The sequence below is a fragment of the Lipophrys pholis genome (assembly GCF_963383615.2).
Source record: "Lipophrys pholis genome assembly, chromosome: 14".
In the NCBI taxonomy this organism is placed as follows: domain Eukaryota; kingdom Metazoa; phylum Chordata; class Actinopteri; order Blenniiformes; family Blenniidae; genus Lipophrys; species Lipophrys pholis.
In genome coordinates, this window is record NC_137633.1 from 395,708 (window position 1) to 419,928 (window position 24,221).

Sequence of the window (24,221 nt, forward strand, 5' to 3'; positions counted from 1 at the left end):
TAAATGAATATGATGGAAGTTCTAAAGTCCTTCCAGAACACTTCACGTCGGTTACATCAGACCAGATCCAGACTGCTATTAAACTTGTTTAACCCAGATTAACTCTACTTTTTATCTACTTTTGGAATTTTTACTCATTTATTTAGAAGCACTTGTTTTTACTCTAATTACAAAAGGTTTTAGACCTTTTTTTGTTTTTGTGTTAGTTTGAAATAGTCTGAAGTTTTTGGGGTTTAGTTTAGTGTTTTCTTTGTTTTGACTAGTTTTAGACTTTGTTACCTTTGACTTCTTGGTTTGTATGTTTACTTTTCACAAAAACTACTCGCCTGAATCGAGGGATGATTTGTCATCAAGGACCGATCCGTGAGACTTTGGGACGTTAGCGACTAAACGTTTCAGAATAAATCCCCGATAACAGTGAAAAAAGTCCCATAGAAAGCAGATGAAAGAGGCGCCTCATGGAGATCAAAGGAGATCAGTGTCTGTTGCCATGGAGACGCTCAGTGGCAAAGTGACAGGCTAGTTAGCATTGATATGAGCTAATGGCTATCATGCTAGTGATGCTAACTCGGTTGCACAAACGTGGCTGGAGAAGCCTGCGCTCTACCGAGTGTAGCTCTAGTTGTAAATGTATTTCAGATTTCTCATTTGAATATTTTGGGTTTTATTCAGGATTAGAGTTTAGCTTCTTAACTAGTTTCTAACTAGTTCCACCTGCGAGCCCAAACGGCTCCTCGAGGCTCCAGTCCTCCAAACCACCAAGCAAATTGTAGAAATACCAAAGAAAACCTCACATTTTTTAACAATAGTACTTCACACAACACTGAGACGCTGAGCTAAGAAGTATTACATCTCATATTATCCTCGGAGCCACGCTGTCGGGGGAGTTTTTAAAACTCCCATAATGCAACAGCTGTAGGAGACGTTTGATCAGACATGTTCACTGTACTTTTTATTAAATTTGGCTTCATGAGGAGATTGTAGTAATTTTCTGTAGGAATTGAGAAACTTTTCAGTTCAGTTTAAAACACACAGACAACATACTTCCAAACATACATACATGACATGAAACACAAAGGTCAAGGGATAAAACTAAATAAACGCTATTAAAGCGCCAGTAGAACTGAATCAGAATGAATTCAAAATTTCGTTTATAACGTTGATGTATTTCTTTTATTAATGTATTTCTTATGTCTTCATAAAGTTTCTATGTAAATCCCCCCGGCCGTGCTGAGTTGGTTCGTTCCGAACCCCCCCCCCCCCCCGGCCGTGCTGAGTTGGTTCATTCCGAACCCCCCCCCGGCCGTGCTGAGTTGGTTCATTCCGAACCCCCCCGGCCGTGCTGAGTTGGTTCATTCCGAACCCCCCCCCCCGGCCGTGCTGAGTTGGTTCATTCCGAACCCCCCCCCCCCGGCCGTGCTGAGTTGGTTCGTTCCGAGCCGCCGGCTGCAGACACACGTGTCGGCGTGTTGTGGAGATTCTGGTGAAGTAACGGAGAAGTAACGAAGAAGTTTCGGCAGATTGCAGCAGAATCAGCGTTTCCTCCACACAGGCGGCAGCGGGATCAGAGAAGCTTGACAGCCGCGGAGAAACGCGTCAGAACCGGAGTGTTGACGGGGCGGTGGGTCCCGGGAGGCGGACGGAGGCTGCAGCCGGAGACCGGAGGACTTCTCCCCGCTGAAGGTCTGAACTCTGCCCGCACACACGCTGCTTCTCTCGGTCTGTTTCAGTCCGCGGAGCCGCTCCGGCCGCCGGAGACACGTGGCTCCACGCTGCGGCTTGTTGAAGCGTGAGTCCCGGCGGTTGACCGGCCGGCGGCTCCGTTAGCCTCCCGGTGGCCGCGGTCCATCAGAACACGTTGATAGGGCTCCGGGGCTCGGGGGCTCCGGGGCTCCGGGGCCCCGTTAAGCTGGTCTCCCGGGGGTTTGGTCAGTTTCCCTGCAGCTGCCACGTAGCCGCTCTGCTAACGGGGGAGGGAGGCGGGTGTTCAATGACCGCCGGATGCTGCAAGTCATCCACATGATGCAAGAAAGATCAGACACAAGAAAGAAGCAATAAAACCCCGGAAATAGAGATTGACTCCAAATACAGTGAAATGATGTTTGTGAGATGATCTGAAGTTAAACAATAAACAAATCGACCATAAATGAAAGTGAAGGAACCTAAAACTGCCTGAATTGTTCTACATAGAACCAGAGAAGAACAACGTGACCCTGAAGAGGAACAACATGATGTAAGATTAGTGCCCAAATGTCCTCGTGATGACAAAACGGTGAATAATAGATTGTAGATGATAGAATAATAGACGAGGGAAGAACTCCACACTAAACATCACAACTGAAGTACAGACATGTACCAGTACACTAAACATCACAACTGAAGTACAGACATGTACCAGTACACTAAACATCACAACTGAAGTACAGACATGTACCAGTACACTAAACATCACAACTGAAGTACAGACATGTACCAGTACACTAAACATCACAACTGAAGTACAGACATGTACCAGTACACTAAACATCACAGACTGTCCCCAAAAGATTTACAATGACCCACAAGAGATGGAAATGATGTGGAAGAGCTGATCGGTAGTAGTAATAATAATAATAGTAATAATAATAATAATAATAGTAATAATAATAATAATAATAATAGTAATAGTAATAGTAATAATAATAATAATAGTAATAGTAATAATAATAATAACAGGACTGCAGGGAAGGATTCCACTAAAACATAAAGGAGATCCAGAGAAATGAAAATAAATCCTGGGAATGTAAAGATTGTCAAAGTGATGAAACAATGTTGGTCGTAGAGACGAACAGGACAGATTACACCACCTTCCTCCACCTTTAATTGATGATCCACGTTTTTCCTTCTGATCCCGATACCTGAATGTGGATATCTGTTTGTTTGAATATTAATATTATTGTTGATTCTATAAGAGGCTGTAATAAACTGTTCTCCTCCCAGAGCTGGAGTCTGAAAACACTGAGGTCTGACTGCAGAGCGCCGCCCTGCTGGACTACGGCTTTGCTAACATCCACGTTGCTGCGTTGCTTTGCTAACATCCACGTTGCTGTGTTGCTTTGAAAACATTGCACGTTGCAGCGTTGCTTTGCTAACATCCACGTTGCTGCGTTGCTTTGCTAACATCCACGTTGCTGCGTTGCTTTGCTAACATCCACGTTGCTGTGTTGCTTTGAAAACATTGCACATTGCTGCGTTGCTTCGCTAACATCCACGTTGCTGCGTTGCTTTGCTAACATCCACGTTGCTGCGTTGCTTTGCTAACATCCACGTTGCTGTGTTGCTTTGAAAACATTGCACATTGCTGCGTTGCTTCGCTAACATCCACGTTGCTGTGTTGCTTTGCTAACATCCACGTTGCTGTGTTGCTTTGCAAACATCCACGTTGCTGCGTTGCTTTGCAAACATCCACATTGCTGTGTTGCTTTGCAAACATCCACGTTGCTGTGTTGCTTTGCTAACATCCACGTTGCTGCGTTGCTTTGCTAACATCCACGTTGCTGCGTTGCTTTGCTAACATCCACGTTGCTGCGTTGCTTTGCTAACATCCAAGTTGCTGCATTGCTTTGCTAACATCCAAGTTGCTGTGTTGCTTTGCTAACATCCACGTTGCTGTGTTGCTCTGCTAACATCCACGTTGCTGCGTTGCTTTGCAAACATCCACGTTGCTGCATTGCTCTGCTAACATCCACGTTGCTGTGTTGCTTTGCCAACATCCACGTTGCTGCGTTGCTTTGCTAACATCCACGTTGCTGCGTTGCTTTGCAAACATCCACGTTGCTGCGTTGCTTTGCAAACATCCACGTTGCTGTGTTGCTTTGCTAACATCCAAGTTGCTGTGTTGCTTTGCTAACATCCACGTTGCTGTGTTGCTCTGCTAACATCCACGTTGCTGCGTTGCTCTGCAAACATCCACGTTGCTGCGTTGCTCTGCTAACATCCACGTTGCTGTGTTGCTTTGCCAACATCCACGTTGCTGCGTTGCTTTGCCAACATCCACGTTGCTGCGTTGCTTTGCAAACATCCACGTTGCTGCGTTGCTTTGCTAACATCCACGTTGCTGCGTTGCTTTTCAAACATCCACGTTGCTGTGTTGCTTTGCTAACATCCACGTTGCTGTGTTGCTTTGCAACATCCACGTTGCTGTGTTGCTTTGCAAACATCCACGTTGCAGCGTTGCTTTGCTAACATCCACGTTGCTGTGTTGCTTTGCCAACATTGCACGTTGCTGTGTTGCTTTGCCAACATTGCACGTTGCTTTGAAAACATTGCACGTTGCTGCGTTGCTTTGCTAACATTGTACATTGCTGCGTTGCTTTGCTAACATCAACGTTGCTGCGTTGCTTTGCTAACATCCACGTTGCTGCGTTGCTTTGCTAACATTGTACATTGCTGCGTTGCTTTGCTAACATCCACGTTGCTGTGTTGCTTTGCTAACATCCACGTTGCTGCGTTGCTTTGCTAACATTGTACATTGCTGCGTTGCTTTGCTAACATCCACGTTGCTGCGTTGCTTTGCTAACATCCACGTTGCTGCGTTGCTTTGCTAACATTGTACATTGCTGCGTTGCTTTGCCAACATCCACGTTGCTGTGTTGCTTTGCAAACATCCACGTTGCAGCGTTGCTTTGCTAACATTGTACATTGCTGCGTTGCTTTGCTAACATCAACATTGCTGTGTTGCTTTGCAAACATCCACGTTGCTGTGTTGCTTTGCTAACATCCACGTTGCTGCGTTGCTTTGCTAACATCCACGTTGCTGCGTTGCTTTGCTAACATTGTACATTGCTGCGTTGCTTTGCTAACATCCACGTTGCTGCGTTGCTTTGCTAACATTGCACGTTGCTGCGTTGCTTTGTGGTGTTTTGAGTGTAAAATCGGTCCAAACAGCAACACGTTGTCATGAAAAGTTGCTTAGCACGTTGCTACTGGGTTAGCTGCTGGGGTTCCTTTAGAACCAGACGAGACCTGAACTGAACTCCAATCTAGAAAATGGCTGCCGTGACGTGACGCCGTGAAAGAAGCACAAGACCCAGACGGTCTCACATGAAGCCAGGGAACCTCCGCAAGCTGACGTCCGGCGCTTTTCCCAGCAGGCTTTGCGGTTCGGAGGCACCATGAGCTCGCGGGTCTGTCGGACCTGCGGCGGCTCGGACATCGATGTGGACCAGGCCCGCGGCGACGCCGTGTGCATGGGCTGCGGCTCCGTCCTGGAGGACAACATCATCGTGTCCGAGGTCGAGTTCGTGGAGTCGGGCGGCGGCGGCTCGCTCGCCGTGGGACAGTTCGTGTCCTCGGAAGGTGAGGAACACACACACACACACACACACACACACACACACACACACACACACACACACACACACACACACACACACACACACACACTGAAACTGTGAAAAGTCAAACTTACAGATTTTTACATAAAGTTATAGAACTAAATAAACAGACGTGAAGTAAAAAGAGCAGCAGTATGAAGTTTTTCATGTGTTTTAAATGATTAAGAACAATAAGAGCTCCTTCTCCACTCTCAGCCAATCACAGACCAACTCACTCTAACGGTGCGTTCAGGTGACGCAGAAGAATGGGAACAAACTAACGTCATCAATAAACCTTAACATTGCAACAAGAACACGACAGCAGGATGTGATTTTTCTCAGTAAAAATATATATTAGCAGGAAGCCCCGCCCCTTTTTAGAGTTTTTGCAAAACGGGGGGTGGGTGGGGGGGTGGGGGGGGGGGGTGTTGGCAGCTGTTGAAAGTAAGTAAAAAGTTACTTGTATTAAAACTGTTACTTTTAAAATCAAGTAATCTGTAAATTGAGTACTAAAAGTAAGTTACTTTTAAAATCAAGTAATCAGTAAATTGACTAAGTTCCTTTTTAAAGGAGTAATCAGTAATAGTATTACTTTTTCAAGGTAACTGTGGCGACTCTGTTCAGAAGTGACATAAAGACAAAATCACACCATGAAAGTCACTTTTTTGACAGGTGTAGTTTCCAGTCTGTCCACCAGATGGAGCTGTGGCCTTTTAACTCCAGATTCAAAGTGTGTATTGTGTGTATTGTGTGTACTGTGTGTACAGTAAAGATCTTACTTTTCTGCCCACACTGAACGCCACATCATTAAAAACTCTAATAAACTCAAGCAATAGAAATATAAACCTATACACTAAAACTATGCAAAAATACAAGTGATATATACAAGTGAATATAAAATATACAGTTGAAGGTGGAAGTAAAAGCTCCAGTCTGTATATAAGGTGTGAGGTGGTCAGCAGTAGATGGGACGGATGTGAACGGGACACGTGGGACGACAGTACAGAAGTTGTTCAAACATTAGTTCAATTTGATTAATAGATCATTTCAGTATTAGATTTTTTTTTGTTAAAACAGCAATTTCTTTATCTTTAATGGTCTAATCCAGGGGTGTTAATCTCAGATCCTGGGTCTCTGCATGTTCTCCATGTGTCCCTCCTGATGGTTCCTCACCAGTCCGCCTGCTGAAGCAGGGAGACGTGGACAACATGCAGGGCGGCACCCCTGGTCGGAACTAATTAGATCAAAATCTATAGATTATGACAAGTTCCAGACGAGCTTATCCCTTAATCCGCGGTTTAATGACCTTTTGGCCTCTTTCATGTTGATGGTAAAGAGATGAGCTCAGCTCTGATGGTTTCTGTCCTTCAACATGATTATTTGTCTCATTAAAGTGCAGCAGCTACCAGTCATTTCTGTTTGGGGCCAATTTATCAACCGTTTTTTGAATTAAAATGTCAAAAGAAAAAAAAAAAGCTTCACTGAGCTTCAATGTGCTTTTCTACGTTCTTTTCTATAATTCGTTAACAATTAGAGCTCAAAATCCGACAGGATTACTTTAATACAAGACAGTAAAACTGCCTCTTCATACGGGGAGTTGGTGTGTGATGGTAAATCAAAGCTCTTTATTTGAAGTATATTATTATTATAATTGTATATTTCTTTCATTCTTTTCCATTCCGTCTCTTTCTTCTTTTATAACCGCTCTCTGGGGTTTTCAGCCGGAGCCAAACATCCCTCGTTCGGAGACTCTCACCTGACGGGGATGGGGAGGGAGTCCCGAGCTCAGACCCTGCAGAAAGGTGAGCGACCAGCAGGGGGCGCCTCTCCGCGAGCTGCAGGGGGCGCCTCTCCATGACCAGCAGGGGGCGCCTCTCCGCGACCAGCAGGGGGCGCCTCTCCGCGACCAGCAGGGGGCGCCTCTCCATGACCAGCAGGGGGCGCCTCTCCACGACCAGCAGGGGGCGCCTCTCCACGAGCTGCAGGGGGCGCCTCTCCGCGACCAGCAGGGGGCGCCTCTCCATGACCAGCAGGGGGCGCCTCTCCGCGACCAGCAGGGGGCGCCTCTCCATGACCAGCAGGGGGCGCCTCTCCACGACCAGCAGGGGGCGCCTCTCCACGAGCTGCAGGGGGCGCCTCTCCGCGACCAGCAGGGGGCGCCTCTCCATGACCAGCAGGGGGCGCCTCTCCACGACCAGCAGGGGGCGCCTCTCCACGACCAGCAGGGGGCGCCTCTCCACGAGCTGCAGGGGGCGCCTCTCCACGACCAGCAGGGGGCGCCTCTCCACGAGCTGCATGTAGTTGTAGTTTTATTTTGACTGTCAAAATAAAACTACCACCATAATAGCAAGTACCTGAGGTGTGTGTGTTTAGAGGCTCATTTAATATACATATATATATACATATATATATATATATATATATATATTTATATATATGTTCACCTGAACTGATTATCTGGCGCCATGCTAGCAGGCGTCATGTTAATGAAGTGGCTAACGTCATGCTAATGAGGTAGCAGGCGCCATGCTAGTCATGCTAACCAAGTGGCTGGCGTCAGGCTAACATTGTAGCGCGTGACCAGGCTACGATGTTAGCTGTCATGCTAACACAGTAGCTGGAGACCAGTAACTAAAATAGCTGTACTCTAACTCCATAGTAGTAAAATACTTTTAATAGCAGTTGTATCAGTAGAACTTCTAGTGAAACTTGAATGCATCAAACATCTGCAGCGCTTCAGTCGTTCCTCATCCTGGAACCTGAATCCCTTAACGGTCCTTTTCTCGGCTCCTGGTTCTTCCAGAATAACTGAAGACACAAATGTCCAAATGTCCAAATGTCCCGGCTTCTGTGTTGCGAGACGAACGTCTTTATTATTCCAGATGTTAGTTTTGGTTTTCCGTTGTTGGTCTTGTTTCCTGCAGCGAAGCAGCACATCAACACTCTGGGCCACCAGCTGCAGATGAGTCAGCACTGCCTGGACACCGCCCTCAACTTCTACAAGATGGCGCTAAACAGACACCTGACCCGCGGCCGCAGGTCGGCACATGTCATCGCCGCCTGCATCTACATGGTGTGTCGCACCGAGGGGACGCCACGTATCCTTCCTGCTCACGCTGGGCTTCCTGAAACGTTTCAGAAAGAATTTCCCTGTTTTCACTGAGAGCAGATTCACTTTGGATTGTTAGCACTGAAACTGTTAGCGTTCGGCTACATTGACTGTTGCTGTGGCGTTAAAGGCCGCTAACGAGACGTGGCACTAACTGGACGGCTACAGACTTCAAGCTAATCGGGCAGTTGGACGGCTACCTGCTAACGAGCTATAGACTGCTACCTAGCTGGGTAGTTGCACGGCTACCTGCTAACGAGCTATAGACTGCTACCTAGCTGGGCAGTTGGACGGCTACCTGCTAACGAGCTATAGACTGCTACCTAGCTGGGCAGTTGGACGGCTACCTGCTAACGAGCTATAGACTGCTACCTAGCTGGGCAGTTGGACGGCTACCTGCTAACGAGCTATAGACTGCTACCTAGCTGGGCAGTTGGACGGCTACCTGCTAACGAGCTATAGACTGCTACCTAGCTGGGTTTGTTTTCCGGTCATTGTGAGCGTCTCCCGGTGTTTTAGCCGCGGGCTAGCCAGCACGTTGTGACCTTTTCCTCCGGGGGCGCCGCTCCGACCCGTCGGCCCGCGGTGGCGAACATCCTGGTGCCGCTGCTTCTTCCGCTGCTTCACACTCAAACCGAAGTTTAGTCCGATCATCCTTCTGAACCTTCTGCTCGACTTTGTTCCACTTTGAGCCGCGAAGCTGAATATCGAGATTAAAAGTAAATAATTAGCTACAGCAGGCTACGATGCTACACAGTGCTAACTAAGAAACTAGCCGACAAAGTAGCAAAACACCAGCTAACGAAGGCGCTAACGGAGTAGCTGAGGTGTGTGTGTGTGTGTGTGTGTGTGTGTGTGTGTGTGTGTGTGTGTGTGTGTGTGTGTGTGTGTGTGTGTGTGTGTGTGTGTGTGTGTGTGTGTGTGTGTGTGTGTGTGTGTGTGTGTGTGTGTGTGTGTGTGTGTGTACTTGTTGTAGTACCTGTTCTCCAGGTATAAATGGGGCTAAGATGAACTGCTGTAATGCAGTTTTCCTTGTATTTGTACTAGTTAAGTAGAATAATTTACCATTGTTACAGTGTAGTGATGGTGGCTACCGTATTCCCCGGACTATAAGTGGCTCCAGAGAATTCTTCCTGAACGGGAGAAGATGTCTCACAGGTGGATCAGAACCTTTGGTTCTATGTCCAGATGTTGATGATCCAGCCGCTCTGGCTGGAGGTCAAATCTACTCCAAACTAGAATTCCTCCTCCGTTTGGTTGTGGAGATGAAGAAGCTCCTGGTGCTGGACCTTCTGGTGCTGGACCTTCTGGTGCTGGACCTTCTGGTGCTGGACCTTCTGGTGCTGGACCTTCTGGTGCTGGTGCTGGACCTTCTGGTGCTGGACCTTCTGGTTCTGGACCTTCTGATGCTGGACCTTCTGATGCTGGACCTTCTGGTGCTGGACCTTCTGGTTCTGGTGCTGGTTGACCTTCATTTACTATCAGAGAATCTTCTAATGCTGTTTGTCCTCCAGAGGAGGTGATGAAACTCTCCATCCTCCCTCGTCTGTTTGTTTCCGTACTGAGAAGGAGGGCAGATGGTCCTCCGCCTCCGCCGCCGCCGCCGCCGCCGCCACCGCCGCCACCGCCGCCATCTTCTTTCTGTCTCAGATCCTCAAAGCCGCCGTGTTTCTGAGCGGTGATGGAAGAGGACCGTCACTGAGAAGAATTAGATTTTCCGGTTGCTCGGTTCCGTTCACAGTGAGAACCGTGTTTCCAGATGTTCCATGGTTCTGTTCAGGAGGTGAAACGATGTAATGCTGGAACCACCAGGATCTTCTGTTCCTTCGCCTGCCGAGAACCGACGGACGTTCTCCTGCACTTTAGTCCTCAGAGGAGCACTTGTGGACTTTAAACGGGCGGATTTAGGGACAAAGTGAGCAGCTGATAAGTGGCGATGGTGTCGTAGAGCGGACCAATCACAGCCCTAGTGGGCGGGGCTACTTCGACTTGTACAGAGAAATGTTTGGAGGTGCGTTTTGGGCGACGCAGCGGCTCTGTAGGTGTTATAAACGAGCTTCTATACCAAGACGTGATGTAGATTTCAAAATAAACAGTATATACCATCTGTGACCACCAGAGGTCACTATGACACCAGGAAGCTGCAGTAGAACCACAGAAAACCTCCATTACTGCTGGAGGAAGAAAAATGTCTCCAAAGAGAAAAATCTGCACAGCAGAATTTAAAATAGAAGTTCAGAGCTTTTTTACAGATAAACGGGGAGAATCTGAGGAAAAGAATCCCTCGTGGATTAAGATTCTTATTTTATCAAGAAAAGAGGAAATTCAGAACCTAAAGAATCAAAGAAGCATCTCAGAGCTGAACATCAGGACCTTGTTTCACCACAGAAGAAGAGTTTTCATTCCTCCAGATGTCTTCAGGACCGGCTGTCCTTCATTTTCCTGATTAAAGGAATCGTCCGTAATCTGCCTGGGATTATCTCCTCCATTTCATCTGCACTGCTGCTAATTCCATTGTGAGGCCTTTTTTATTGTTTGTTCGTTCACACACACACACACACACACACACACACACACACACACACACACACACACACACACACACCACGGCAGCCTGGAGACAGGTGCACCTGTCACCACGGAGACACCGTCGCCATGGTGACCAGCCTGTCCACAGGGGGGCAGATGAGCAGAACATTAGGACTCCAGCACAGACTAAAAACACCCGTTTTTCTGTTTTTAAATCCATTTCTGAAATACATATTGACTTTGCAGCATAATATCTGTAACATAACCATCATCTGCTCCGTTGCTTCTTACTTTACCTCCAGGTGGCGCCGTTTCCACACAAACGGCAGATTAGAAAGGGGAATGGAACTTTTTTATTGGCAATGGTGGAAAGTATTAAGATCTGTAAAAACAAGCTTAGACATTGAAATGTTTGCAGACTTTCTAGAGTAATAAGGAGCAGAAAAGTAACTTTATCTGAGTACTCTAGCCTCTGTCATGTCCGTTGGTGTGGTTGTGTTTGGAGTTACATCGTTAAATAACTCGCCAATGAAAAGTCTTTTCTTGAAATGAGGTACCATTACTTTGACGTGTCGCTCTCATTGGTGATCCCCAAACAGGAAGGGGCGGAGCTTAGTGTGACCGTCCACAAAGTAGCCATGTTTCACGTATTGCGTGAAAATGGAAAAGGTTCTTTGCGTTTGGGGTCGGTTCACACGACAGCGTGGTCCGAGTCACTGAAGACACTCGAGTTTTGCAGGTGTGACAACAAACAGCACCTACTAGTGGCCCAACGTGCTCACTGCATCGTTTCCATTGTTTCTACCGTTTCTGTGTAAACGTGAAGGTTTTCTGAAACGGAGCGTCTCGCTGCTCAGTCTGACTTCTGAAACCTCACAAAGATAAAAGAGTTTTGTTTTCAGTCAAAATAAGACTTTGACTTTTTCATGTTTCTTTCACTTTCTGTGTTTTTTAGTTTCTTTACTTTTAATGTCCTGAAAACCAAATGTGACTCAGTTCCTTAACCTCCGTCTGTCAGACATGCTGCTGGACCTCAGCGACCTCCTGCAGGTACGTCCCCCCCCCCCCCCCCCCCCCCTCCAGTTAATGTCTTCATCCCGCCGGGCTCATTCTGGAGACAAACGGACGGAGGGATGATTTTAGATAAAAACGCCAGAAAAACGGTTGAATTGAGTTAAAATCAAGAGAAAGCTGAGGACCAATAGGAAGAGACTTTATACCAACAGCTGATCTTCCTGAATTTAAAACTTTCTCCAGTTGATTTCGATCCGTTTTCATTATTCAGCATCTTTTCTTTGTTCTCAGATAAAACTGATTTTAGTTTCTGGGAAATTAGATTATATCAGATTATATCAGATTATATCAGATTATATCAAAACAGTGAAATGGAGTTTTGTGCTCATTATGTTCATTCCAGTAACATCTGGCTCCAGCTCAGTTTAAGTTTCTCAGTTATGTTGGAGAACTTTACCTGGTTATGTTGGAGAACTTTACCTGGTTATGTTGGAGAACTTTACCTGGTTATGATGGAGAACATTACCTGGTTATGATGGAGAACATTACCTGGTTATGATGGAGAACTTTACCTGGTTATGATGGAGAACTTTACCTGGTTATGTTGGAGAACTTTACCTGGTTATGTTGAACAAAGAAGCAGAAGTTCTCTTATGAAGCCATGAAATGAACTGATGAAACCTGTTGATTATAATCATTCTGCAGTTTCACACTTTTAATGGGGAAACATCTGCTGACCCCCCCCCCCCCCCCCCCCCCCCCCCCCCCACACACACACACACACACACACACACACACCCACACACACCTCCCATGATGCACCTCTGCCTGGCCGCTGCTGCTCAGACGTGTAATTAGAGCGGAGGCAGAGCGTCCGGATTTAGAAATGGTCCGTGTGGCGGCAGATCCACCCTGGGGGGGGGGGGCATTGCTGAGAGGCACAGCTGGTCGGGGTGGGAGGGGCTGGGGGGGTATTTTTATGCAGCCAGCTGTCCCCCAGCAGTGGGCCGCCCCTCCCCCGCTGCCTGGCAGTGGTTTGGGCTGGGCGGGGTCGAAGGTCATGGACCCCCACCCTGAACACTTGCTGGGATGAATGTTCAGCTTCCTGCTGAGCCCAGAGACGTTATTGATCAGCTCCGGATCAATACTCTCTGTAAACATCAGCCGTGGCTGTAGAGCAGCTTCAGCAGCTTCAGCCGCTCAGCCCTCCCTTCAGATTGGAGTTAGCAGGTGGATTAACGATCCTTCACGTTATTCTCACACTTTCAGGTGACTGCGACCCACGCCTGGAGAAGGTTTTATTTTGAAAACCAAAGTTTAATGTGAAGAGCCGCTGTTGTCTTTTGAGGCCCCGTTTCTGTTTTCGAGTTGTTTTGAGTTCAGTCAGTGGAACCAGGGAGGCGCTGCTCCACGGCCGCGCTCACCAGGAGTTCTGCACATGCTCAGTAGATGTTCAGTGAATTAAAGCTGCCGCCTGACTCCGCCTCCTCTCTGACGGCTTCTACTCCACCTGCCGACCCAGAACCTTTCTCTTGGTGCTGAAGAGACGGATTATTGAGGTTCTCTGTTCGTCCACCAGAACCTCGTTAAATATCTTTATTTCTTAATGAGTAGTTTGAATAAATTAGTTCTTTTTATCCAAACTGGGTCTATTCATGTTAAATAATTCAATGTACAGAAATATAAACATTATTTAATTTCAGACCTGGTGACGGGGCTTCGTCATAAAACCTTTTTTTTTTTTTAACTTGAAGCGACGGAGGATCTTCCTCCTCCGGCTTTTTCTCAGTCTTCAAATTCCTGCTGGCTTTTCTTCTCAGAATAGCAGCAGAGCATCTGTGACCCGGGGGGGGGGGGTGAGAGTCCTTCTGTCTGCCCCCCCCCAAAACCGAGGGGGGGGGGCTTCTGTCTGCCCCCCCCAAACCAAGCGGGTGAGAGTCCTTCTGTCTGCCCCCCCCCCCCCAAACCGAGGGGGGGGGGGGGGTCGGTTTGAAGGAATGACTGAGATGTGACCCTGGTTCACAACCTGAGTCCCTCCAGGTTCCTCTGCCTTCTGCTCCACATCTTAGAACCAGAACCAGAACTAGGAACCAGAACTAGAACTAGAAGTAGAATTGAAAGTAGAAACTCGAAGATGATGGAGGTGGCTCAGTGAGGAAGATGATGGAGGAGAATCAGTGAGGAAGATGATGGAGGTGGATCAGTGAGGAAGATGATGGAGGTGGATCAGTGAGGAAGATGATGGAGGTGGATCAGTGAGGAAGATGATGGAGGTGGATCAGTGAGGAAGATGATGGAGGAGAATCAGTGAGGAAGATGATGGAGGTGGCTCAGTGAGGAAGATGATGGAGGTGGATCAGTGAGGAAGATGATGGAGGAGAATCAGTGAGGAAGATGATGGAGGAGAATCAGTGAGGAAGATGATGGTTGAAGAAGATGACCCCCTGCTGGCTCCTGGAGCTGAAACGGCTTCGGGCCAAAAATCTTCCAAACAAAAGTCAGAAAGTTAAAATGTTGAAGAGACGAAGCGTCTCGTGTTGATAAAGAATTTAAGTCATTAAAATGTTGACGTTCCTTTGAGCCCAGGTCATGTTCTGCTCCTTGATCCTCTCCCTGGATTGTTCTACTCTAACATCTTGATAGAGCCCAGATGATTCAGCACTTCTCAGGAACATTTTCATGATTTTGTTTCTGATCCAGAATCTAAAAACTTTAACTTGATATAAAAAGGTCTCGTCAGCATTTCCTCCAGAAACCCACAGATTCTGTTTGTTGTTTGAAATAAAGAAAACTAGAAAAGACTTTTAAAGTTTGGATATTTCTTCATCTCATTCTAAATATTTCATCACATTATTGTTCATTCATGAGGAACTGGGAACTGGGAATAGTCCCACCTTCCAATGGGAAATCTGCATCTGAAACCTGGCAAACTGGGAACTTCCCACTGAGAAGTGGGAATATTTGGAGAACTGATGCAGGGTTTCTGTGAAAGTGGGAAATGGGACCTTTCCAACTGGTAACTTGCCAAATTCCCAGTTGCAAAGCAGGTCCATGTTTGAGCCTAAATGATGAGATGTTAGTGGAGCGGTGAAAAGTTCTTCTGGTTCTAAAGCCCAGAAGCTGCAGTGAAGCGGGTTCTATGGAACAGAAACATTAAGGTCGTAATATTCTGGAAACGTTCTGCTTGTTTTCTCCTCAGAATTAAATACTTAAAGTTTGAATATTTCAGTTTGCTGAAACGTTTTCCCTCGTAGAAACGAGTGCAGGAAGATTGGAATGCTTTAATCCCATATTGAAATGTTGCGGCGGCGCCGGGTCGACCTGGGTCTGACTCCTCCCCCTGTCTCTGCAGGTCAACGTTTACGTTCTGGGCAGAACGTTTCTGGCTCTGGCTCAAGAACTGTGCATCAACGCCCCGGCGATAGGTAGGAAACTCCTCCTCCTCACGCTGGACACACCCACCCACCACCCACCCAGCCACACCCACCCAGCCACACCCACCCACCACCCACCCAGCCACACCCACCCAGCCACACCCAGCCAGCCACACCCATTCGGCCACGCCCCCGGCCACGCCCACCACACCTGATTCATGGTTTCTGCGTCTCGTTTTGCACATGTTGATGTTCCTCAGCTGATTTTCACAAACTGCATGAAGGAGTTTTAAACTGTTTCTGGGTCCAAACATCCGGCGGTACTTTTCAAACTTTTATTATACTTCTGGTACTTCTGGTGTGAATCTCGTCCTTCGCCAGTTAAATAACGATATTCAACTTAACCACGGTGGATTTTCTAAACGCTGAGAGGGAAACGGGTTCGACTCTCATGAATCTGTTCTGCAGATTGAAAGTGTGACGCTTCTATTCAAATTAAAACGGTTTCTACTAACTTCTCCTCTGAAACCCCTCGTTTCAGTTGAAATGAGGCTCCAGCTTCATTCCTCATCTCATCTTTTATTTCCAACAAGTTTGTTCAGTTTTCAAATGAAACATTGAAGTTTGATGAATAAACTTGAGGAACTGGGCGAGTTCCTGATGAGACGGAGTGAATGTCAGAAGAATCGCCTCTGGTTTCCTTCTTCATGTTTCAAGTTGTAAAATCGTCTTCATCGTCTTCATGTCGCTTAAAGAGTCGAAGACGTTTGTTGTTTTTGTTCCAGAGGTTTTGAAATGTTTGTTTCTTTCACTGAAGTGAGAAAATGTGAGTCTGACACTTCAATATTTATGGTCGTGTTTCCAAACAACCTTCAGAATGATGCAGAGCTTGTAATTTGGCACCAGCCTCAGTATCTACATTTCAAATTTGAGCAGAATTAAAAACTGATAAAGAAACTTGATGATTTGTAGTTAAAAACAACATTAGCAATAATGTATGTAGCCCAATGCCTGGAGCAGCCAGTGCTCGTAATTTGACACCAGCCCCAGTGCCTCTCTTCAGAATGGAAACTAGTAAAGCAGCTTGATGATTTGCAGTTGAAGAATTTTTTTTAATTAACTCTTGATGTAGGCTGAAGCATGGATTGATTGTAATTTGACACCAGGATCAGTGTTTTAATCAATTTCTCCCCCAAAAAAAGGTTTAGGTCGTTTTAATACAGCGACTCCTCTGCTAACCTACAGAGTCGTTCAGAATCCTCGTTTAGCCCATTTCATCGTGTCAAACTGGAGCAGATTCCTTCTGGAAACGTTTTCACACGTTTTATGCTGCTAAATATAAAATAATGCGACTGACTCGTCATTAAATGGAGTTAATTGAACATCATTGACTAAAAATCTGATTTAGTTCATTTGCAGTAGTTTTACTTTCTGGTGTCTAATAAGTATAGAAAAGTATCCAGCTCCGCCATAAAATGTACAAAAATAATTATCCAGTTATTCAGAAAATAAAGCATAAATGTAAGTTTCTGTCTGAATTCGGACTTTTGTGCCCCGAAATGTGATCAAATACTTTTTATTCTCAATACATTAAAATCGGATCTACTTCATTTTCAATGACCAGAAATATAATATTTAGGCTGAACTGTCCAACAATCAAGTTATGTTAGTGTTTAATTTTATCTTTATGTATAAAAATAAATCCTGTTTTAAGTCTCTGAAATGTAACCTGTCCTCAAACCACAGAATTGTTAGTTTTATTTCTAAATGTTAAATCAACATTTTATTGTCCTGTTTGATGAGCTGCGCCTGCAGAACGGGTCCAACTGGGATTTATTCCAGAAGAAGCTTTACTGACTTCTTCTCCTCCAGAACGTTTTAGAATCGAAGTTCCTTTTCCTCCAATTAACAACAATTCTGTTAAAAACCCAAAAACTGGAACATCAATGTAGAGAAAGTTAAATTAAACGTCCCAAAGTCTGGAAAACAACCTGTTGTGTGTGTTTGAGACTGAATCTCATCAATTTGTGACTTTTTTCATCTCTAAAATACACAAATTAGATTTTGAGATGAGGAACGAAGGAACTTATTCAGATTTTTGTTTTCAAAAGATTTCAGATGAATCCTGTTTCTTTACTGTTGAGCTGAAAGAAGATTAATAAAAGGAAAATCTACCAGAAATGTCATTTATCAGCTGATATTTGACTGTTTAAACCTCATTTCTCATTTTGAGAAGAAGAAAAGACTTTTCTGTCCAGCTGCAGTTGCGTGTGCAGTAACTAGAGGGCGCCGCTGCCCTGCAGCAGGGCGCCATAATGACGATGTGACAGCAGCGGGGATCACATTAGAACCTTTATATTCATGGTCAGGTGAATCAGCATTCTTGTTCTGAGCTTCAGCAGCGTCAAGCTGTTAACAGTTAAACCGGATTTTTACAAAAAGACGTGATGTTTCCGAGGTCGTCCTCTCGAGTGCAAAACATCTCTGCTTTCTACAAACATCGCCGCCTTTCTTTTTCCGATGCGTTTGGACGCCAGTCTGCTGCTCTATGGGAGGAAGGTCCGGCTGTCATTCCAGAACCTCAGATGATGGTGTTCATGTTCCTACAGCAGCCGCGGCGTTCAGACACAAGCGCCGGAGCAAATAACGTTAAAATTAGGATTTAAATAGAAAAATAACATTAAATTAAATAAAAGAACCCATCCTTTGCTTCTTTTTAAAATAAGTCTCTCAAAGATCTAACCAGGCCATTTCGTGTGACGATACTGGACTGTCTTTAATGCTACATTACGTTGAAGGCTGGGAGGTGAGGAGGGGGCGGGGCCGGGCTGGGTGGAGGGGGCGGGGCTCAGGCGTAGAAGACCAGCTCTGGGATCTGCCCCCCCTGCACCCCGGTGCCGTTGGTGCTGTCCGACGAGCACTGGAACTGAAAGGTGACCTTCCCGCACTGCACCTCCGTCATGCCCTCCTGGCCGAAGTAGCTGAGCTCGCTGCCGTCCAGCACGGCGCTCACCGTGTAGAAGGCGTCCTGCTCCACCTGCACCGGGTGTTCGAACCACACCGGGAACGTGCTGCTGGAGCCGTCCGACACAAACTTGGTGAGGTTCTGCGCCAGGACGCCGCCTTGCCTCTTCAGCTCGATCTTCACGCTGTACTCGGCCTTGCCGCCGCTGGAGCCGTACAGGCCCAGCCCGGCGATGAAGATCCGCTTGTCCACGGCGAACTGGATGCTGTCGCAGCGGCCGCGGTAGCGCCACTGGTTGCTCCGATACGCCGAGGACTGGAAGCGGTGGCAGCGCTGTGGGGACAGGCCCGTCCGCGGGCTCAGGGGGAAGTCCAGCTGTGGCTTCTTGGCCGCCGTGTACCACAGGAAGACGTTGTGCGTCTCCTCCAGCGTCAGGATGTCGGACTGCGCCGCGCCGTCGGCGAAGTCCTCCAGGCTCATTGCGGGGATTCGCACCAGGAACAGTGCCTTGCCCAGCACGTCTCTCCTGTTCCTGGTGGAGGGCGCCAGGCCCTGCCGCTTGCACTCGGCGGCGGCCCAGCTCATCACGGCCTCGAACACCACCACCTCCTTGGTGTTGAGCGTCTCCCGCCGCAGGATGATGTCCAGCGTCTGCAGGTCGATCTCGCAGAAGCCCTCGGACAGCAGCGCCAGCTCGGCCTGCGCGTCGATCACCTCCCAGCAGCGCTGCGTCAGCTCGGGCTCCTCGAAAAGCCGGCTCTGCGACAGCAGCACGCAGGCGTTCTTGGCCTCCAGGCTGGTCTCCAGGAAGGTGACGCAGGCTCTGGCCAGCGCCGGGACGATGTACTTCTTGGCGGCGTACAGGGTGGCCAGCACCGTGTCCGCCTCCAGGTCGATCTCATCGCTGTACATGTACCTGCCAGAGCACATCAGAGATAGGTAGAAACACTTTGATCACAACTTTAGAAAGAAAAAAACCTTTGTATGTAAAGAAATATAAAATCTCCTAAATAATCTTATTCTGTCCTCTAATGTGCAAAAAGCTAAATTATTATATCTTAACTGTACTGAACTCTGCTTATTCTGCCTCACTTGGACAAAACTTCACTGGTTTCCATTTGACATTAATCTGATTAAATATCTGATTTGCTCCGTTGACTTGAGACAAGTCAAAGACAAGACCAACATAAAATACAGTAAAGTATCTGACTGTTTCAAACATCATAAACTCACCAGATATATCTAGAATGTGTTTATCGTGTCCTGGATGTAACAGTGACTCTTACTGTACTAGTACAACACAATGTTTGTTGTCTGACTTGTTTCCTAGAATGTAGAAAAAACTCTCAAAGCCGTTTTAAAGTTGATCAATCTCAGTTATTTCATCTGGTATCAAGAATAATAAGACACTTTCATCCTCAGTTGATTAAAACTTTAGCTTATTGAATGAAAATGTAATATTCATTTGAATGACCGTGCGTTCAACTTATTCTCCACTCCATATCGGGACGTCCAGATTTTTCTGTCCTAAAATATAAATATAATATAATATAATGACTCATTCCTTTCTGAAAGTAGTAAAATCCTCATTTCATCAGGAATGTCCATAAAACTGAGTTGATATACATTAAATCTACAGATATCAAACTTCCTGAATCCAAAATGTAGAGAAAAGTCGTTCACTAGCAGCAACGGAGCTACAAATCAACCACTTCTTTATTGTTCCACATAAAAAGAGAGATTATGAGGAACAGTTGGAGCACATTAACCGACTGAGTCCTCGTCTTTCCATGGTTTAAGCTGAGTGCAGCTGAATGGAAAAACTTTAAAGATCCTCAAAGAGTCTGCGCCAACGCTACGAACCGTGCAACAAAAGCATGATATTTATAACCGCTGGTCTGAGAAGAAGAAAAGTATCAGGCTGAGGAGGAGGAGGAGGAGGAGGAGGAAGAAAAGGGGCAGAGAAATTTTGGAGTTGAACAAAGAGTACTGAGAAAACCAGCAATTACAGAGCGCTGTGCTGCCGCTCGCAGCGCCCTGGCATCGGCCTGTGCTCGGCTTTGCATGAGTAATAATACGCTGTGAAGTGACGCTGACTGCTTGTCATCTCTGCTCTGGTTGGCGAGTGGCTTACTTCAGCAGAATTAGAAAAGCAGCAGGTTCCACATCTGGGATATGGATCTCAGACTCCTCCTCCGCCAGATCGCCGTAAAACATGGCACAGAAGACGGAGCTTCCCACGGCCAGCACATACTGAGGGGGGGAGAGCAGATGCGTCAGAGACACATGGAAGCAGAATCGCTCTTTACCAAGTTCAACGCAGACGAGCTCTTCTGTTCGGTACCTTGTGTGCCGGAACCTTCTGCGATGCCCCCAGAGGCCCGACCATGAAGTGGACGTCGGCCATCAGCTCGTTGTTGAACATCAAGGCGTTCCTGGAAGCAGAGCAGAGCTCAGCGTGTTGTATAACATCCAGTCCTCCCACACTGACTTTGCCTGGAGACGAGGGTTATTTTCATAGGTTTGGGGAGGATTCAGCTGCAGCCTCCACATCAGACTGCTCGCTCCGTCGTCTCAGTTAATCTATAATCAGGATGGAAACTGTGCACACAAAACCAGACAAATGCACTTTCCACAGCCCATCAGTCAAAACCCAAACAGGAACTACTTCACTGTCACAAGAGGTCAGATTAAATACACAACCTTCCTCCCTGTGGCCAGAAGATTCTAGAACTCCTCCCTGAATCTAGTGTTTGTATTGTAATGTTTTAATCTTATCCATTCTTATTTCGTATTTAACTCTATTTTCTAGTTATTCTGCGTGGAGCAATCTTTAAAAGAATATCCTTCCTTCCATTCTAAAATACAAGTGCATCCATTGGAGAATGTTCAGCCACTATATTATGGTCGTTTCACCTTTATTGCTGCAGTGATGCCACCTAGTGGCGGTGCTGATTTTCAGTGATGTCATTACTTGATAACAACTATTTCTGGTCATCTAGCTCCCGTATAAATGACGTTTCAGTGAAAATGCAAAACTTCCAGATCGTTTTCACACGACGGTGCTCAGAGCCACTGGAAACGGTACTCTTACAAAATGCTGTGGCTTCGACCAACTGTGCATGTGCACCACCGCTGAGGGGAATAGTTCTGCTCATCCACTGGTAGATGAACAATAAGAGTGTCATCACTCCCAGTAAATACTAGTTTTATAATAATAGCATCCAATTCCTCGTCTGTCCTCTAGAATGTCTGTGTACTCCTATTGTTAACGGTTATAATGTATTGTTCTCTGCTGCGCGTGTGCAACAGCACCTACTGGTGGCACGGCATACTCACTACAGCGAATGCAGTGTTTCGGTCATTTCCATGGAAACATGATATCTTACTGTGGAAACATGAAACTTTTCAGAAAGGAAAGTGCAAAAACAAAAAGGACGATGAGTTTCGCCTGTAAGGTGGTGAAGGTTCCTCACAGAGCCTTCACATTTAATGGCAGTAACGTGTCGGTTCCTCCCTCCCGGTAGCCAGGGACCGGACCCCCTCCCTCCACCCCCTCCCGGTAGCCAGGGACCGGACCCCCTCCCTCCACCCCCTCCCGGTAGCCAGGGACCGGTTACCTCTCTCGGAGGGTCGGGTGGCTGCACTGCCAGCTGGGCGTCTCGATGTTGTTGTTGTTGATGTTCTGCTGGGTGGTCGGTGTGGTGGCGGCGCTGCCTCCTGCTCCTCCTCCTGCACCTCCTCCTGCTCCTCCGCTGCTGCTGGCCTGACACACCTGCACCTCCTTGGTCTTCTCGGTGTCCGCCAGCGTGGTGCCGCTGGCCAGGCTGCCGGGGTTGGCGGGGTAGAGCTCCGCAGCCATCTTCCTCTGCTTCTTCTTCTTGGCGTTGAGCGACAGACTGAGGATGTCGGAACAGAGCGGCAGGCCGCCCGGGAGCCCGCACACCTTCCTGGACCTTTTCAGCGTTTCTGGGAGAAGAAGCAGCGAAGCCAAACACCTCATGATCCGGCCATGGTGGAGCAGCCTGCAGTCCGCCGTGGGCATCGGCTCCGGCCGCCCGACGAGTCTCCGCGGCGGCGCCCGGGGAAGCGAGTCCGTGTGGCGGACGAACAAAGTGGAAAACCCCCGGGGGGGGGGAGCTTCTCTCCCGGCTAGCGCGCCGCGGCGAAACGGCCCAAACACCCAAGTTGGGGCGACGACATGTAAAGGGACGCTCCGTCCGGTTCCTCCGTGTCCGAGCGGCGCAGCCAACACTCGGGCTCCGTGTCCCGGACGAAACGTCCGCGAAGCGTCGCTTGTTTTCCCTTTTTCAGCGCGCGGCTAATCCGGAGCGTCCGCCTCCTCCGCCCCGCCTCTGCGTGTTAATCCTCGCGCACAGTCCTCGGCTTTTTCCCGCCGCTCGGTGCTCCGCTGCCCGCTGCTCGGTGCTCCTCTGCCCGCCGCTCGGTGCTCCGCTGCCCGCCGCTCGGTGCTCCGCCGCTCCTCCGGAGGAAACGTTCATTTGAGGGCAGTTTTGTAGCTCGGCTGTTTTTTCTGCCTGTTTTTTTTTCTCTCGTCGTGATCCCCTCGAACGCCCAGGGCGCCCTGTCAGCCAATCAGCGTGTCGGTGCGCGCTGACGTCATAAGAAGGGAGGCTCCTCCCACAGCGGCTCCGCAGAGTGCGTCACGCGGACGACCCCCTCCCACCCACCCTCCAAAGTGGTCAGAGCTGCAAGGGCGGAGCTGGAGACACTGTGGCCCGCGGCCCTGGGGGGGGGGGGGGGGGGGTTCAAAATGCTGCTCCTCCACCTCCATGGAAACGGGGGAAATGGCAGCTTTTTGGAAACACTCGGACTCTGTGTGTTTATGTGTGTGTGGTTTCATTACAAAACCAAACGACACCCACTAGTGGCCCGACGTGCTCACTACACTTCAGCGTTTCTGCCGTTTCCGTGGAAACTGACATCGTTTTCAGAATGTTGCCGTGTAAATGCAAAACCTCTCTGAAACATAAACACAAACGAAGCGTTTTCACTTCACACGTTGTGTAAAGTGGTTGTTTGACAAAAACTTTGTAAACTTCATCCGTAAAGTTTCTCCATTAAGACGAAGTAAAAACTGTCCGACAAGCAACATATAATACATGAACACTTCATGGGGGAACGCTCCACCCTGCTCTGAAGATACCACAAATAACAGGATTTAACAGTAATAAAATTAAAATATTGTGAATTATCAACAAGAAAATCCTGTTTTTATTAAACACATGAACGATTGACAAACACTGGGAAAATGTACGTACTTACAGCGTTACGGTATTAGTAGTAAAGTATAGTTGGAACTGGAGGATCCTGTTAACGGCACAAAGCAATGGAACAGAGAATATCTAAATCAGTAAAAAGCTATTTATTTATCTTTCCATGTGTGATTGAGCTTCTTGTGTGTTTGAGGGTTTCTTCCAGCCGGTTGGTGGTTTGTTCAAGCAGCAGAATCTGAGCTTTTCCACCTGGTAATAAAAAGGTTTGATGAAATAACATATTAGTGGTATATTATTGATCTACTATTTAAATTGCCCCTCTGGGATAAATAAAGTATTAAACATTTTTTGAATACGACTCTTCATTAGCATCTGAAGAATATGAACAAGCAGCGTTTTCCATAAATTGGAGGAATTATAATCTAGAAATATAAGATTATTGAAGATGGAGCCAGATTGACGGCTCCGTTGCAGCTTCCAGGGTGTGGCAGGACTGAAAGCTGCTCTGGAAGGACTGGAAGCTGCTCTGGCAGGACTGGAAGCTGCTCTGGCATAACTTAAAGCTGCTCTGGCAGGACTGGAAGCTGCTCTGGAAGCTGCTCTGGCAGGACTGGAAGCTGCTCTGGAAGCTGCTCTGGC

General features: G+C 47.3%; 2 protein-coding genes across 2 annotated transcripts in view; one reads left to right on the plus strand and one right to left on the minus strand.

Annotated features, from left to right (window-relative positions):
• Nucleotides 1–1,466: 1,466 nt before the first annotated feature.
• LOC308119653 (transcription factor IIIB 90 kDa subunit-like) overlaps nt 1,467–24,221 on the plus strand; it is a gene marked incomplete at its 3' end in the record, with an annotated part of 43,614 nt that continues 20,859 nt past the window's right edge. Inside the window, exons 1-6 of the mRNA XM_080479801.1 lie at nt 1,467–1,683; nt 5,130–5,337; nt 7,076–7,156; nt 8,279–8,452; nt 12,011–12,042; nt 15,359–15,431. Of these exons, the coding sequence (XP_080335927.1) occupies nt 5,154–5,337; nt 7,076–7,156; nt 8,279–8,452; nt 12,011–12,042; nt 15,359–15,431 (544 nt within the window). The 5' untranslated portion in view covers nt 1,467–1,683; nt 5,130–5,153. The remainder of the gene's footprint in view (nt 1,684–5,129; nt 5,338–7,075; nt 7,157–8,278; nt 8,453–12,010; nt 12,043–15,358; nt 15,432–24,221) is intronic.
• On the minus strand, nt 16,538–22,922 carry LOC308119870 (BTB/POZ domain-containing protein 6-B-like). Its single transcript, XM_080480134.1, has 4 exons — nt 21,966–22,922; nt 20,690–20,780; nt 20,480–20,598; nt 16,538–19,261 (listed from the first exon to the last, which is right to left on the minus strand). The coding sequence occupies exons 1-4, from the start codon at nt 22,388–22,390 to the stop codon at nt 18,229–18,231; spliced, it is 1,668 nt and encodes a 555-aa protein (XP_080336260.1). The 5' UTR covers nt 22,391–22,922; the 3' UTR covers nt 16,538–18,228.

Bases quoted from the DNA above. Each gene is read 5' to 3' on its own strand.
- LOC308119870 (XM_080480134.1), bottom strand. From the start codon at position 22,390: ATGCCCACGGCGGACTGCAGGCTGCTCCACCATGGCCGGATCATGAGG. The intron at 20,599-20,689 runs GTACCGAACAGA...TCCCCCCCTCAG, and splicing joins AGAAGGTTCCGGCACACAAG to TATGTGCTGGCCGTGGGAAG. The intron at 19,262-20,479 runs GTAAGCCACTCG...GTGCTCTGGCAG, and splicing joins GCTTTTCTAATTCTGCTGAA to GTACATGTACAGCGATGAGA.